This window comes from Hemiscyllium ocellatum, chromosome 19 (assembly GCF_020745735.1).
Source record: "Hemiscyllium ocellatum isolate sHemOce1 chromosome 19, sHemOce1.pat.X.cur, whole genome shotgun sequence".
NCBI lineage: Eukaryota > Metazoa > Chordata > Chondrichthyes > Orectolobiformes > Hemiscylliidae > Hemiscyllium > Hemiscyllium ocellatum.
Genome location: NC_083419.1, coordinates 25,553,773 through 25,568,216, shown reverse-complemented (window position 1 = coordinate 25,568,216; position 14,444 = coordinate 25,553,773). Strand labels below are relative to the sequence as shown.

Genomic DNA, 14,444 nt, shown 5'->3' with positions numbered 1-14,444 from the left:
TTATAAAGTTTTTTGCAAAATTGTATGGTCATGAAACCTGCCACACAAATGCAAGTCTTTTTCTATTTGCAATAGGATAATGACTTCCATACCTCTCTGACAGCAGTACAAAATTCACTCTGTAAAACTCTCTGTAAAGACTGGAGTTTGTGGATTGGCACTGCTCCACTTTCTTGAAGCTTCTCCAGCAATTCAATGGCTCGAGCCACATCTGAGAAGAGAAATACGCAAAAAATAAATGGCTTTCATTTCTATTTAGGATGAACAGATATGACATTAACTTGTATTTAAAGTTTTAAAAATCCTCCTCCTGAATGACAATAGAATGTCAATTTAAATAACATGGAGTCACTCAAAATCACACTGGAATTAAAAGTGCAAAATGTACTTTAATTTCATAGTTGGGCAACCAAGTTTTTCTGATTATGAAAGAATTGATCAGAGTCAATTAAGAATTGCGTAATCTGTAACAAAGTCTTTCATGGTTTGTGTTTATATGATTTGATTAGATAAAAACAGGTCCTTCGGCCCAACCAGTCCACACCGACAAGTAACCCACCCAGGTCCATTTCCCCTCTGACTAATGCACTTAACACTATGGGCAATTTAACATGGCCAATGCACCAGACTTGCACATCGTTGGACTGTGGGAGGATGTGCAAACTCCACACAGACAGTCACCCAAGGATGGAATTGAACCTGGGACCCTGGTGCTGTGAGACAGCAATGCTAACCACTGAGCCACCATGCTACCTATGCAAAGCAAGACAAATTCCTTTGTTAAACTGATACTTCACTTGTCTTCAGTAATTCTAAATCCATATACCTCAATCTCTTGGTTGCAGCCAAATAAATGTGCACCACTTGAAATATTCAAGATGCTGACTGAGTTATTAAAAACTTGCCTGTGTTGCTGATTAACAGGTAAAAAGAGTTCCTTAAAAATACTTAAAACCACTAAAGACAGCTATTTTGCTTTTACATGCTCTGAATAAAACTATCCTTTTCTTGCTTTGTTCACTCTACAACATAAGAAAAAAAGAATGTAATGAGAAAGACCATTTGATGCATCAAGTTTGTTTCTTCCACAATTTAAATGCAATACATCTAATCAATGATTATTCAACTTCAACCCCGACCTCTCATGTATTTGATCTTAAATATCCTTTCTTACTAATCTGTGTTGGATCCTATTTGTGATCGTGACTGTTAGAAATTACTCACTAGAACTTCAGTTCTAAATGTAAGCATTTTTCCTTCCTCTCAGCCAAATCATGGATGGAAATGGTGAAAAGCTGAGGGTACACTTGACGTAATTGGGGAATGCCACTTGTTTCATACCACCAGTTTCAGTGCATTCCCTTGTAATATGTATACTGACTCTCTGCCTTCTGCCACTCAACCAATTTATAAACCAAAGTTATCTCCAATTCCATGCAATCTTACTTTTCCTAGCAATGTTTGGTGAAACCTTACTAAATATATACTGTCTTAGACCAGCTGTAATTCCTGAATCTCGAGTTTTGAAAAGGTGCAAATACATCAGCCCAGCAACTGCATGAAGTCATTTGTACTGGCTTTATAATAATGTTGAGATCCGCAAATCTGATATGCACAGTAAGGTATCTATGACACACAGCTCCACTTGCTCATTAGAATAGAGATAAGAGGGTAATAGAGAAAACAAGTAAATAGTGTTCAGAATACTGAGGACCATAGGGGCTGGAAGTAGAGGGACATTGATCGGCATGGATAGGGCACGCGGTGTGAGAGCAGGAGAATATTTTCTTTTTAAAACTTTAAAATGTTAAAGTTTGAACATGGTGCTGGAGCCTTAAGACAGGGATTCGATCTAATCCACCTTAGGAGCTAGGCAACCTCTTACACTCTTCCAGTGTCATTTGGCTTGACTCCAAGTTCAATCCTCTGGACTGAAAATCTGAAGTGCAGGCATTGCTCTTTAACAGTGAGGTTGTGGAAGTGGAATTTCTCTTGCTTCGATGCCCTTGACCCAGGATCAAAAATTGGTATCTTCGGGTTTGGTAGCTTTAATTGTTAGTTAATTATCATTGATGCACGGAGTGTTATTTTCAGACAGTAAAAAGTCTCACAGTTCAGTAAATTTTTATCATTATTATATGGAAATTGAAGTCTTGTATTAATGAATGAATATTTGAAGCCATGCTGAATATTATTTTCAAATTCAACTATAAACTGTTACCAAATAAGTGTATTTCAATAAAAACTTTTTTTTCTTTACTCTACCACAAGAGGCTATAACATACCATCTTAAGTAATTAATGCTCAGATGTCAGCAATTGTCTGCATTTTCATTGGTCTGTAAATGTCAGCAATATCTAGGATCCTCACTCATAACCTTAAAATGCAAAACTCTAGAAGTTTATGCGATTGATTCCTTATTTTAAGCACTGAAGGCCTTAGAGATGGAAATCAAACAATAATTATGTATTTTACACAAACTTTAATTATTTAAACTATTAGTCTCATTGTAGAAACCCTTAGATGTTTTATGAGGTACAGTCACACTCCTAACAGTGTATTAAGTTAAATTCATTGTTAAATAACATCTCTAGCCCTGAAAAACTAAAAGTTATATATACAGAATGTAAATTTTTCGCATTCTACAATAAGAGTTCCAGATATTTAAGATAATCAAACTTTTATTTTCTGATGATTCAGTTTATACATGAACCCCTTGTCTATGTCCCAAACATTATTTTATTTTCTGTAAAATAAGAAAAAAAGGGAATGGCTAAACCGACTTGTTATTTATAAAACTTGTTGTTTTCCCTTCCATGAGAATTCTTCAGTCCAATTGGTTGCGTGGCTTGCTTGATAACTTCACTATTGGTGGCTAGAGATCCCATTATAGCTGGTACCAGAATTAAATTAACATCAGAAAAGAGAAAAATTAAATAGTTTACTAAATCCCTGGGGTCAGCTTTCCGAGTGTGGACAGGGTATCATCAGCTAATAGGCGATTATAAAGTCCAAGCTTAGGTTTTAAGGCATTTGTATACACAAACATTCCAAAATAGCAAGAGAGAAAGAGATACAATTTGAGAATTGTAATGTGCAAGTGTCTGAATTACCAATAGCCCTGTTAATTGCTTTGAAAATTAATTCTATTAGCCTTTCACAAAACTAAAAAACCTCTAATGTGCTCCGTCCAAATGCTAACAGACTAGTAAATTTGAAGTTCAGCTAGGCACTCATTGTTCCACTAGCAAAACAGTTCAACAGTCCACATGCTGACCTCAATGTTCAGTTAGTCATTTGGTTCAAATATTCTTGTGCTTTTGTGTTTTATGTTCTAATTCAAATATCACTATTCTTATATGATTAATTTGAGGTGCAGTTTCCAATACATCTTGTCCAAAATTTGCAGGATGCATATGATCCTGATTGATTTGTACACTAACAATGATATAACCCAATCAATTAGTGGAAAGGAAGACAGGCCCCATGAAGTCCACTCCCCAAAGCTTATGAGTTGATTTGCACCGGTCTCCTATTAGCTTCACGAAAACAATCGTGAGCTCAATGTTTATGATTTTCATAAACTTACTGCACTTGAATTACCCATTAAATTCACCACAAAGATTATACTTGTGTCTATCAATGATATAAAGATCTCAGCAAGGGGCTCAGCAATCACTTCTCTAGCTTCTGACAGAGTTCTAGGTTACACCTGACCAGGTTTTGGCAATTTACCCACTTTTATGCATTTCAAGACATGCAGCTCCTCCTTTGTAATATGGAAATTTTTCAAGATGCCACCATATATTTCCACACATTCTATATCTTCCATGTCCTTCTCCACAGTAAACACTAATGCAAAATACTCATTTTGTATCTCCCCCATCTCCTGCAGCTCCACACAAAGGCTGCCTGGCTGATTTTTGAGGGGCCCTATTCTCTCCCTAGTTACCCTTTTGTTCTTATTTATAAAAACTCTTTGGATTCTCCTTAATCCTATTGACCAAAGCTATCTCATGGCCCTTTTTTGACCTCCCGATTTCCCTCAAGTATACTCCTACTGCCTTTATACCCTTTTAAGGATTCACTCCTGACATATGCTTCTGTTTCTTAAAAAAAACCCTCAATTTCTATAGTCATCCAGCATTCCCTACACTTACCAGGATTTCCTTTCACCCAAACAGGAATATACTGTCTCTGGATTCTCATTATCTCATTTCTGAAGGCTTCCCATTTTCTAGACCTCCCTTTACCTGCGAACATCTGTCCCCAGCTTTTGAAAGTTCTTGCTTAATACCATCAAAATTAGCCCTTCTCCAACTTAGAACTTCAACTTTTAGATCTGGTCTATACTTTTCCATCACTATTTTAAATCTAATAGAATTATGGTCGCTGGCCCGAAAGTGCTCCCGCACTGACACCTCAGTCACCTGACCTGATTTATTTCCCAAGAGTAGGTCAAGTTTTGCGCCTTCTCTAGTCAATACATCCACACTCTGAATCAGAAAATGTTATTGTACACACTTAACAAATTCCTCTCCATCTAAACCCTTAATACTATGGCAGTCCCAGTCTATGTTTGGAAAGTTAAAATCCCCCACCATAATCACCCCTACAGATAGCTGAGATTTCCTTAAAAATTTGTTTCTCAATTTCCCTCTGACTAGTAAGGGATCTATAATACAATCCCAATAAGGTGATCATCCCTTTCTTATTTCTCAGTTCCACCCAAATAACTTCCCTGGATGTATTCCCAGGAATATCTTCCCTAATTACAGCTGTAATGCTATCCCTATTCAAAAATGCTGCACCCCCTCCTCTCTTGCCCCTTCTTTCTATCCTTCCTACAGCGTTTGTATCCTGGAACATTAAGCTCCCAGTCCTGTTGATCTCTGAACCATTTTTCTGTAATTCCTATGATATCACAGTCCCATGTCCTAACCATGCCCAGAGTTCATCTGCCTTCCCTGTTAGGCCTCTTGCATTGAAATAAGAGCAATTTATATTTGTGCAGTTATGCATTCAAATTTGAATTGTGAACTACTTATGTTTAAAATTAATCAAATGAATGTGTCATAACCATTTAAGCTGTAACTAGAGTGAAATCATACTTTTGGGACATCTTAGAGACCACACTTTTAACTGTAATAATTCAAATGGACTACACTCAAGACTTGAATTATACAGATCATTTTTCTTAATATTAATTATAGATTGCCTAGGATCAGAATATCGACAATCTCTCTTTATAAAGGTCACCAACTCATTACCAACTCATTACCTCACTCACCACCTTTAATATGCTTTCTTTGAACATCGCTGTGAAGTGCACTGACTCTTCAATAATGTTAATGGCACTATAAAAATACAAGCCTTTATTGTTGAATTAAATTCCCAAACTAAAACAGTCAAAACTCTTACCTTTTTTAAAATTGTAAGCTTTCATGGAAAGTAAATAGCTTCCAACTTAGAGAGCTAGCTAACCAACAGATGTAACATGTGTGAGATACTACACAATATACTTCACAAAAACTTTTTTTTTCCATTTAATATCAGCATAGAATCCAAACAGGGCTGAAATTTTTGAAAGGAAAAGCACAACCCAAAATGTGAACACATGGGTTTTTTTTACCATAGCTTGTGATTTGCTCGAAGTTGCCTGAAGAGTATTCGACAACTGGAAAAACATCCTAACTTCCTTTAAGAAGCAACTGAGTGTTACAGTGGACACTCTAGATTAATTCTGGATGGAAAAACAGTGAGATAAAGTGCATCCTTCATCCATAAGTTATTCATGTTCCTACTTGATTTGTCTGAGTTAACATTACATACTAATAACTGCATATTGTACAAGAATGCACTCAAAAAATCAATGATACACAGCCTTCCTAGTGGATGGGGTTGGTTAGCACAGCTGGCTAGATGACTGGTCTGTAATGCAGAGTGATGCCAGCAGCACAGATTCAATTCCTGTATTGCCTCACCTGCACTCCTTGCTTGAGGTGTGGTGACACTCAGGTTAAACTGACAACCAGTCATCTCACTCTAACTAAGAACGTAGGATTGTGGTGACTTTACAATTATCTTAATGCAAGATAAAGTTTAAAAGTGTGGGCTTTCAAACCTGCCTGAACCATATGGTGCCACAAGTAAATACTGGAGTATCATGAAAGCATTTTGGATGACAAGATTTTTTAAGACAACTTTGATCATTTAAATAATTAATGTAGTTTTGTACATACAGTACATCTGTACTTTTCTCAGCCAGTCTTGATTTTCTTTTTTGTTAAATACAAACAAGGGTCAGAAATAGGCCACTCAGTTTCTACAGCCTGCCCTGTCAGTTAGTAAGATCATTGTTATCTTTTCACTCTTTTGCTTACCGAGAATCTACCTCTGTCATACAAATATTCAGATTCTGCTTATCTTTTTAGGAAGAGTGTTCTAAAGGCCCTTTGTAATAAAACCCTGTTGATGCTGCCTGATTACCTTGAAGTTCTCCAAGTGGCCTGCCATAACATCTTTGATAATAAGAGTTTCTAACACTTCTAATGACGATTGCTAAGCTAATTAGCCCACAGTTCTTTTTTGGTCTTCCTCTTGATAAACACAGTTAGATTTGCTATTTTCCAAAATAAGGGACCTTCCTAAAAATCGGGTAGTTTCAACAGTTTCACTTCACACCTCAAGACGCTAACTCCATCAGTACCATGGCACTTGTTAGATTGCAGCTCCAGTACTATTTCTCTGTTTGTAATTTTCGTGTGTTCTTCCCTGCTTTCATTTCCTGATTAATGATCGTTTCTGCTTCTTGTATCCTCTCTAGTGAAAACTAGTGCAAAAATGTGCTCAACTTATCTGCCATCTCTTTGTTTCAATGATTAATTCTACAAACTCACTGACTGTATAACCAATGTTCATGTCCTTAACATTTTAAAAGGATAGAATCTCTTACTATCTATACCTGGCTAGCTTTCTATTGTAACCTGATTTTCCCCTCATTATTAAATTTTTGAGTCTTTTTTTTTAAATACTGTGCCCTGCCTGCTGGTTTGTCACTTTTCCTTGCATAATTATATTTTAGCCTTTCTCGGGTAAATATAGAAGTTGGGTCAATTTCATTGCAATGTTTCAATTCATTGTATTCTAAAGCCTGCCCTTAAATTGCATCTCTGGTGACTTATCTTTTAATATAATTTGCCAATTCACTTTAGCCTGCTCTACCTTCATGCTCTCATTATTGCCCTTAAGTTTTTAAAAATAATCCCAGACCCACTTTTCTCAACCTCAAACAAGGTAAACTTCAATCATATTATGATTGCTGCTACCTAAGGGATGGCTTCACTGATGAGATCATTAATTAATCTTATGCCAATGCACAATACCAGGCCTAGTAGTGCTTGTTTCTTGCCTAGTTCCAAAACATGCTGTTCTAAAAAGAAAACATTCTGAAAACATTCTATGAACTCCTCATCTAGGCTACAATTGCTTATCTGTCTCATCAGTGCACTGATTAAAATTCGGCATGATTATTGTTCCGCTTCCTGACAAGCTTGCACTATTACTTCCTTCATTCTCCATCCTACTACAGTACGGTATTAGGGATGGAATGTGTACCACTGCCACAAGTAACATCTTGTCATTACCATTTTTAAAAAAGTCTCTGCACAAATTCTTCCACATCTTGGTTTCCTGAATTTGGGCCTTCTTCTCTCTATTGTGCTAATACCATACAAAACTATCAAAGTCACCCTGTTATTCAAAGTATTCTGAAATAACTTTAATTCTTCCTATAAATTAGTAAGATATTTATACAAAAAAACCTGACAAATGTAGTGGCCACTGAACAAAGGAAAAAAGTGGTATTCATATTAAATTATAATTTCAATATCAAATTTCAGTCAGCCTTGCATTAAAATATACATTATTCATCACATCAGAGTTTCTCTTCTCTTATAATACACAAGTTATTATCTGCTGCTCTCAATTTCAAAGGTTTGTAAATACAAATGTAAGTTAATTACATTGTTTCATGCAAAGACTCCCATGTAATATTTACTAGCTAAGATATCTCTCATTGGGATTTAAAGTGTAAGTAAACTATTAATTTCAACTGGTTAACTAACAGTTTAGTCTTTGCTAAAAAATTCTGCTTTGAATATAACAAAGGATCCTGTACAGTTTGTCTTGTTTCTATATTGGAATCATTGCTATTTTTAGATATATGGATAACTGCATGAATAATAAAACCATGCATTTGTCAAGATTGCACACTAGTCACACCTAAATGAAATTTTTCGTTACCTGTATTATTTTGAATATTTGCATATTTTCCTGCTATTACTTTGCTCAGTGATATTTCATGCAAGATTTTTTTAATTCTATGGGACAGCTCCAAAAGGCACTTGTTGCCACTACATCCACGCGTGGAGATTCAAATGCAATACCTACTGGTGTTACACCATGCTGTAACATCATAGCAGTTTCCTTTACTTCAGCCAGGATATCCATTTCTTAATTCTTGACAATTTGCAGCCTTCCACAAGCAACTTTATCATGGACTTTCTGGAAGTCTTGATACACATTATAAAGTTTTCTTGGATGTCATTGTATTGGGTGAATACAGTGCAATTTGTCAGATAAGACTGAACCTTTTTACTCATTGTTAATTACTAGGCAATATACAAGTAACCTTCATTACTGTAGATAATTTATTCAATTATTTTGCTTATTCTTTCAAAGAAAACTAAGGTTGTAGCTTCTGCATTCAATTTGTAATGAAGTTTGCAATACCACCATAGTGTTAGCTGGTGTAATCTAAAAACCATTCACAATGCTTTTCGGATTACCTTTACTGAGTTGAGTAGAAATTGCCTCAACTGGTTTCCCTTATGCTATAAGCCATGTAGCAAATAAACAGCGCATTGTGCAATTATTACACCAACTCAGAAGTCAGACAAAATGCAACAACATTAAGTACATGTAGATCACAGCTAAATATCCCCAATTTGAAGTAGTCATGAACTGAGGTAATGAAATACAAAATTATTTCCGCATGCAGAGGCACTCTGGCTCCACGACTGTTCAAGAAAGCAAAAAAGGAAATGAACTGATTTGGACTCTAAAATGTATCAATGTTTAGCCTTGGATCAAAGGAAGCAGCTAAAATTGAGGTGCATTTTAAAAAGGAAAATTGAACTTTGCTCTATTTCCTCAAATTCTTCAGTATCATAGAAAAGAAAATGACTATATTAAATAATTCTGCAGTCCATTTCATATTTCTAATAACCTCTCAGTGAAATTAACCTTATTGCAAAAAAAGTTTTTGTTACAATATTGTTCTAAAAATTACAAAAGCTGATCAGCAGTCTCAAACAAAAGTGCCTCTTCAAAAAACAATCCCAAATGCAGACTATGACACGTAAAGATAAAGTTTCATAAAGTATAGTAGTCAATGATTTGGCACTTGAAGTGTTGGTGCACAGAACATACACAGAAGTCCATTTACAATCATGGTTAATGTAGAAGTTACAGACTGGAGACAGAATGAAGACAACAACCACCTTTAGCATGTCAAAAAATTAGATTTTTGACACTTCATTTGTTGCAAACATTACATTTAAAATTAGTAATGTCACCTATCAGTCAAAATTAATGGATAGAAATACAATAGTTGTTGGAGTTCCCATGTTGCTCCACAAGCTTTGCTGCACTGTTATCCAGATAACAGACAGGTACAGAAATACATAGAAAAATGTAAAGATGCTGCAGTTAAGTGATAACTATCCACTAAACACAACAGAAAAAGTTGAGGCCGGTCAATTCCAGTCTTGAGAATTTTTGAATGGTGAGGTGGTAGGAATGCAAAATGAACACATGAACAAAAAACAAGAGTAGATCACCCAGTCCATTGAGGCTGCTTTACCATTCAATAAAGCCATGGCTGATCTGATTTCAATCTCAACTCTACACATTCCTGCATAATCTCAATAATCTTTCATCTCCTTAATAATCAAGAATCTATCTACATCAGCCTTAAAAATACTTAAAGATTCTGAATCCACTACCTTTTGAGGAAGGGTGTTTCAAAGACTCAGAGGAAAAAAATGTTTCATTTCCATTTCCTCTCATTTAGCTATAGCCCCTAATTCTAGACCATCCTTATGATACATTTTTTTCAACATTCAGTCAGTCCAGTCACCTCACAATCTTGTATGTTGGAATGAAATAATCTCTGACTCTTCTAAACTCCAGAGGGTCTAGCCTTTCTTTATAAAACAATACATTCATTCCTAGTTATTAGTTTAGTAAACTTTCTCTAAACACTTCCAATGCAATAACATCTTTCTGTCAGAAAGGTGACCTGTACTGTATGCACTTCTCCAGGTGCATCTCGCCAATGCCCTGAATGTCTAAAGGATAACTTCTAATCTTGCATTCGATTCCAATAAGCCATATTTTATTAGTTTTCCTGATTAACTGGTGTACCTGCATAATAACCTTCTGTAAATCAAACACAATCGGGCACCCACATCTCTTTGCACCCTCCTGGTACTTTGAGTTTTCTTTCTGTCGAAACAGACAATTGTATGGTTTCCATCATTATAACTCATTTACCAGATCTTTGCCACTCACTAAACCACTCTAGATTCTTTTGTAGACTCGTTAAGCTTTCACAACTCACTTTCCTACCTATGCATAATCAGCAAATTTCGTACCTTCTATCACTTATCAAAATCATCTATATAAATTGGAAAGAGTTAAAACCCCAGCAAAAATGCCTGTGGTGCACCATTCATGACACTCTGTCATCCTGAAAAAGACCCACTTATTCCTACTGCCTGCTTCCTGTTAGCAAGCCAAATTTCTATCCAATTATGATATGTTACCCCCTACACCATGAGATTCTACTTTCTGCAATAATCTTTGATGTGGCACCTTGTTCAATCAAATGCTTTGGCAGGAAAAACATTGAATTTCAATATGAAATAGGGAGTACAAGTCTAAGTGGAATACAGAAGCAGAGGAATGTTGGTACATACATGTACAGATCATTGAAAGTGGTTAGACAGGTAAAGAGTAAATAAGACATACAATATCCTCAACTTTATTAATACAGACATGAATTATAAATGTAAGGAGCTGATATTGAACTTGTTACACTATAAAACACTTGCTAGACCTCAGATAGGATGTTGTGTACAATTCTAGGCATCATATTACAGAAACGTTGGGAAAGCATTAGAGAGAATGCAAAAGTGGTTTACAAGAGTGGTTTCAGGGATATCAAATTTCAGTTATGTGGCTGGATTGAAGATGATCTCCTTGGAGAGAAGAATAAGAGGAGATCTGATGGAGGTTTTCAAAATCATAGAGTAGATAGGGAAAAACTGCTCCTACTCATAAAAGGGTACAAGAAGGCTTGGATTTAAAGTAAATCTAAATAAGAAGCCATAGCGAAGTGATTAAAGCTTTTTCACTCAGCAACTTGTTAGTGTATTGAATGCACTGCACTGCTTGGAAGTATAATGGAGCAGACTCAACTGAGGTATTCTAAACTACATTAAGTGATTATTTGGATATAAATAACGTGCAAGGGTTTGGGGAGAAATCAGGAGACTGGCAGTCAATAGTGAAGCTCATTTACAGGCCTGAATGGTCTCCTTCTAGGCCATAACACTTGTGAGAGGCAGTGATAAAAGAATTTTAATTACTAGCAAACAATGTCTTTACTATAATGTGCACTGATCGTTAATACCACATTTCACATTTCCCCTTTTGATGCTGACTGCTTGAATACAAGGGGTGTCAAAGTGTCATATGATTACTGAAATAATCAAATAACCTCCAGTCAATAAACAAGTTAGGTTTCAAAAACACCTAAATGTTTACAACAGTGTGCTCACAAACTTGCCAAAAAATCCAGATCACCATCACAAAAGTTCCAAGTAGGGTGATCATTGTAATTTTTTTTTAGAAACGATGATAATAAACATCATGATTCCAACTGCAACACCATTTTATTTCCAAACCATGACAAGTAAAATGACAGAAATGCTCAAAATGAATATATGTAATAAATTCATTTCAATATAATATTAACAACACCCACTGTGTTATCTAGCAGAAACACTCAGAATTAAGTAACTATTTTGATGTATTCTCCATTGGTCAGAGGTGGTCAGGCATCTACAATAATGAAATTGTCATTCCAATGAGCACCAGCTAATTTTGCTGCAACCAAAAGGTCGAGAAATTACTTATTCCAATGTATGTAATTACATAGTTGTGGCACAGAATAGAGGCAAAACTATACAATTATCAGAAGTCTAATTGTTTGTGCAATAGTTCATCAAATCCATAAGTTTCTTCATTTGGTAATTATACCAGCAAGAGGTATACAGAAAGTAGTTTTGAACTACTGTCTCATGGAAAAACACAGTAGAAAAACAGGAGGCTGGAACACAGCAAGCTAGGCAGCATCAGGAGGTGGAGAAGTCAACGTTTCAGGTATACCCTTTCTTTAGGGAGAAGGATTATCCCCACAGCATTGACTTCTTCACCTTCTGATGCTACCTGGCTCGCTGCGTTTTTCCAACGTCCTGTTTGTCTACTTTGGATTCCAGCATCTGCACTTTTTTGACTGCATGGAAAACACACAGGCTAACTAAAATGGACACAAAGAATGGGAAATACAATTAAACTCAAAAACTCATCGACCAAAAATGCCGAAGAACCATGCATATGGTTGACCTAAAGTGCATGATCACAAACCATCACTGTCAATTCCTTCAAGGAGTGTGGGGTGGTCTGTAATGCACTGCCTGAGGAGGGAAACATGCAGTGCATTACAGACCACACCACACTATACTCCTTGAATGTGTTTGGGTGAGCACTTGAACTGTCATAAAATTCAAGGCAATGGGCCTAGTACGGGAATGTCTGACTGACATAGGTAATCGCATATTGTTGACCATACAAACTAGACAGGCCAAAGGGACACTTCTGTACTCTATGAGTCTATTCCTGTTTCTTGTCATTAAATTTTTCTCAATTGCCCAGTTGTGTGTGGCTAATCTCCACCATCACCTCATCTCTCCCCCCCAAAATCTCACTTTAAAAACTTTATCTTAGACAACCTAAATTGACAATATTGCTTCAGATTGATTCTTCATATAGTTCATTGGAACATAATGATTCTCAAATCCACCCACTTTTAAGTTTTACTTTGTTAACAAGTTTGAAAAATTATAATTCAATATTTTGACACCAATTTTAAAAACTCCTTCTCTGATACATATAAAGCTTCAAATTATCTGCCATATTTAATTCTATGCAGCTTAGCACACTTGACTAAGTATTCAGTGCCTTTAAGACTTTGTTGTTCCCATGGTATTCATACTCAGCATTGCTAGCCTATAAAAGTGATTTTTTTGGCAAAAGCTTCAGTAATCTACAGGTTTAACTAAACATAAAACAATCTACTTTCTTGTCTTTTAGACATTGTTGACAAGATCTTGCTGAAAAGGAAAATAAGCCTGGAATGACTGATATGAAGCATGAACATAAAAGTAGAATTAGAAAGTCCATGTTCAAGTAACGCCTGCCCCAGAGGTGTGTCATAAACATGCATGAAATCAAGTTTGAATAAAATAACTGGAAAAAGGATTAGGTGGCTATATTTATGTTACTGGTACATTAAGAAAATGCAGCTGCTACATAGATGAACAATAAACAAGGGAATACATCCCTGAAAAATATGAAATATTGAGCACAATGAATAGGAATTATCTACTACAGAATAACAAGTGCATGTCATTTAACTGAAATTGTTACAACAGAGCCTGGAAATTGCCCTGTTGTTCCAGTCCCATTACTCAGGTCACAACATCAAAATGTTTTTTTCCTCAGTTACTAATATGACCAATTAAATATCTTAACTATATCAGCCTTTAATCAACAAGATCGAACAACCAGGTTTCTCAATATAAAACCTATTCAATGAAGATGCACTAATTGGTTAACACATTGTCATACAGAAGTATAAATGCTATCCCTCTAAACATCCCTGCATGTACACTCCACTCCAGGGAAAAAAAAGGGAGAAAAAGACAAACATTATCAGCAGAGATTGGCTTCCTAAAGAAAAAACACTGACCAATGGATTATTATTGATGTGTGAAGGACAAAGTAAAGGATGCTCTGGAGTCTGAAATAAAAAGGAGCGAATTGCTGGAGAAATTCAGCAGGTCTAATAGCATCTGTGGGGAGAAAGGGACTGTAGACACTGGAGATCAGAGTCCAGAGAGTGGTGCTGGAGAAGCACAGTGGCTCAGACAGCATCTGAGGAGCAGGAGAATCGCCATTTCGGGCAAGAGCCCTTCATCATTGAGGCATCTGTGGGGAAAAAACAGTTACTGTTTCGAATGGATGACTCTTCATCT

The 14,444-nt window shown here is 36.0% G+C and overlaps 1 protein-coding gene across 2 annotated transcripts in view; it reads right to left on the bottom strand.

The window, feature by feature from the left end:
* Positions 1–14,444, bottom strand: part of lin7a (lin-7 homolog A (C. elegans)) — a 68,000-nt gene that overhangs the window by 47,866 nt on the left and 5,690 nt on the right. For both annotated transcript variants that reach the window (XM_060839306.1, XM_060839305.1), the window contains exon 2: positions 93–211. In XM_060839306.1, coding sequence (XP_060695289.1) covers positions 93–211 — 119 coding nt within the window. The remainder of the gene's footprint in view (positions 1–92; positions 212–14,444) is intronic.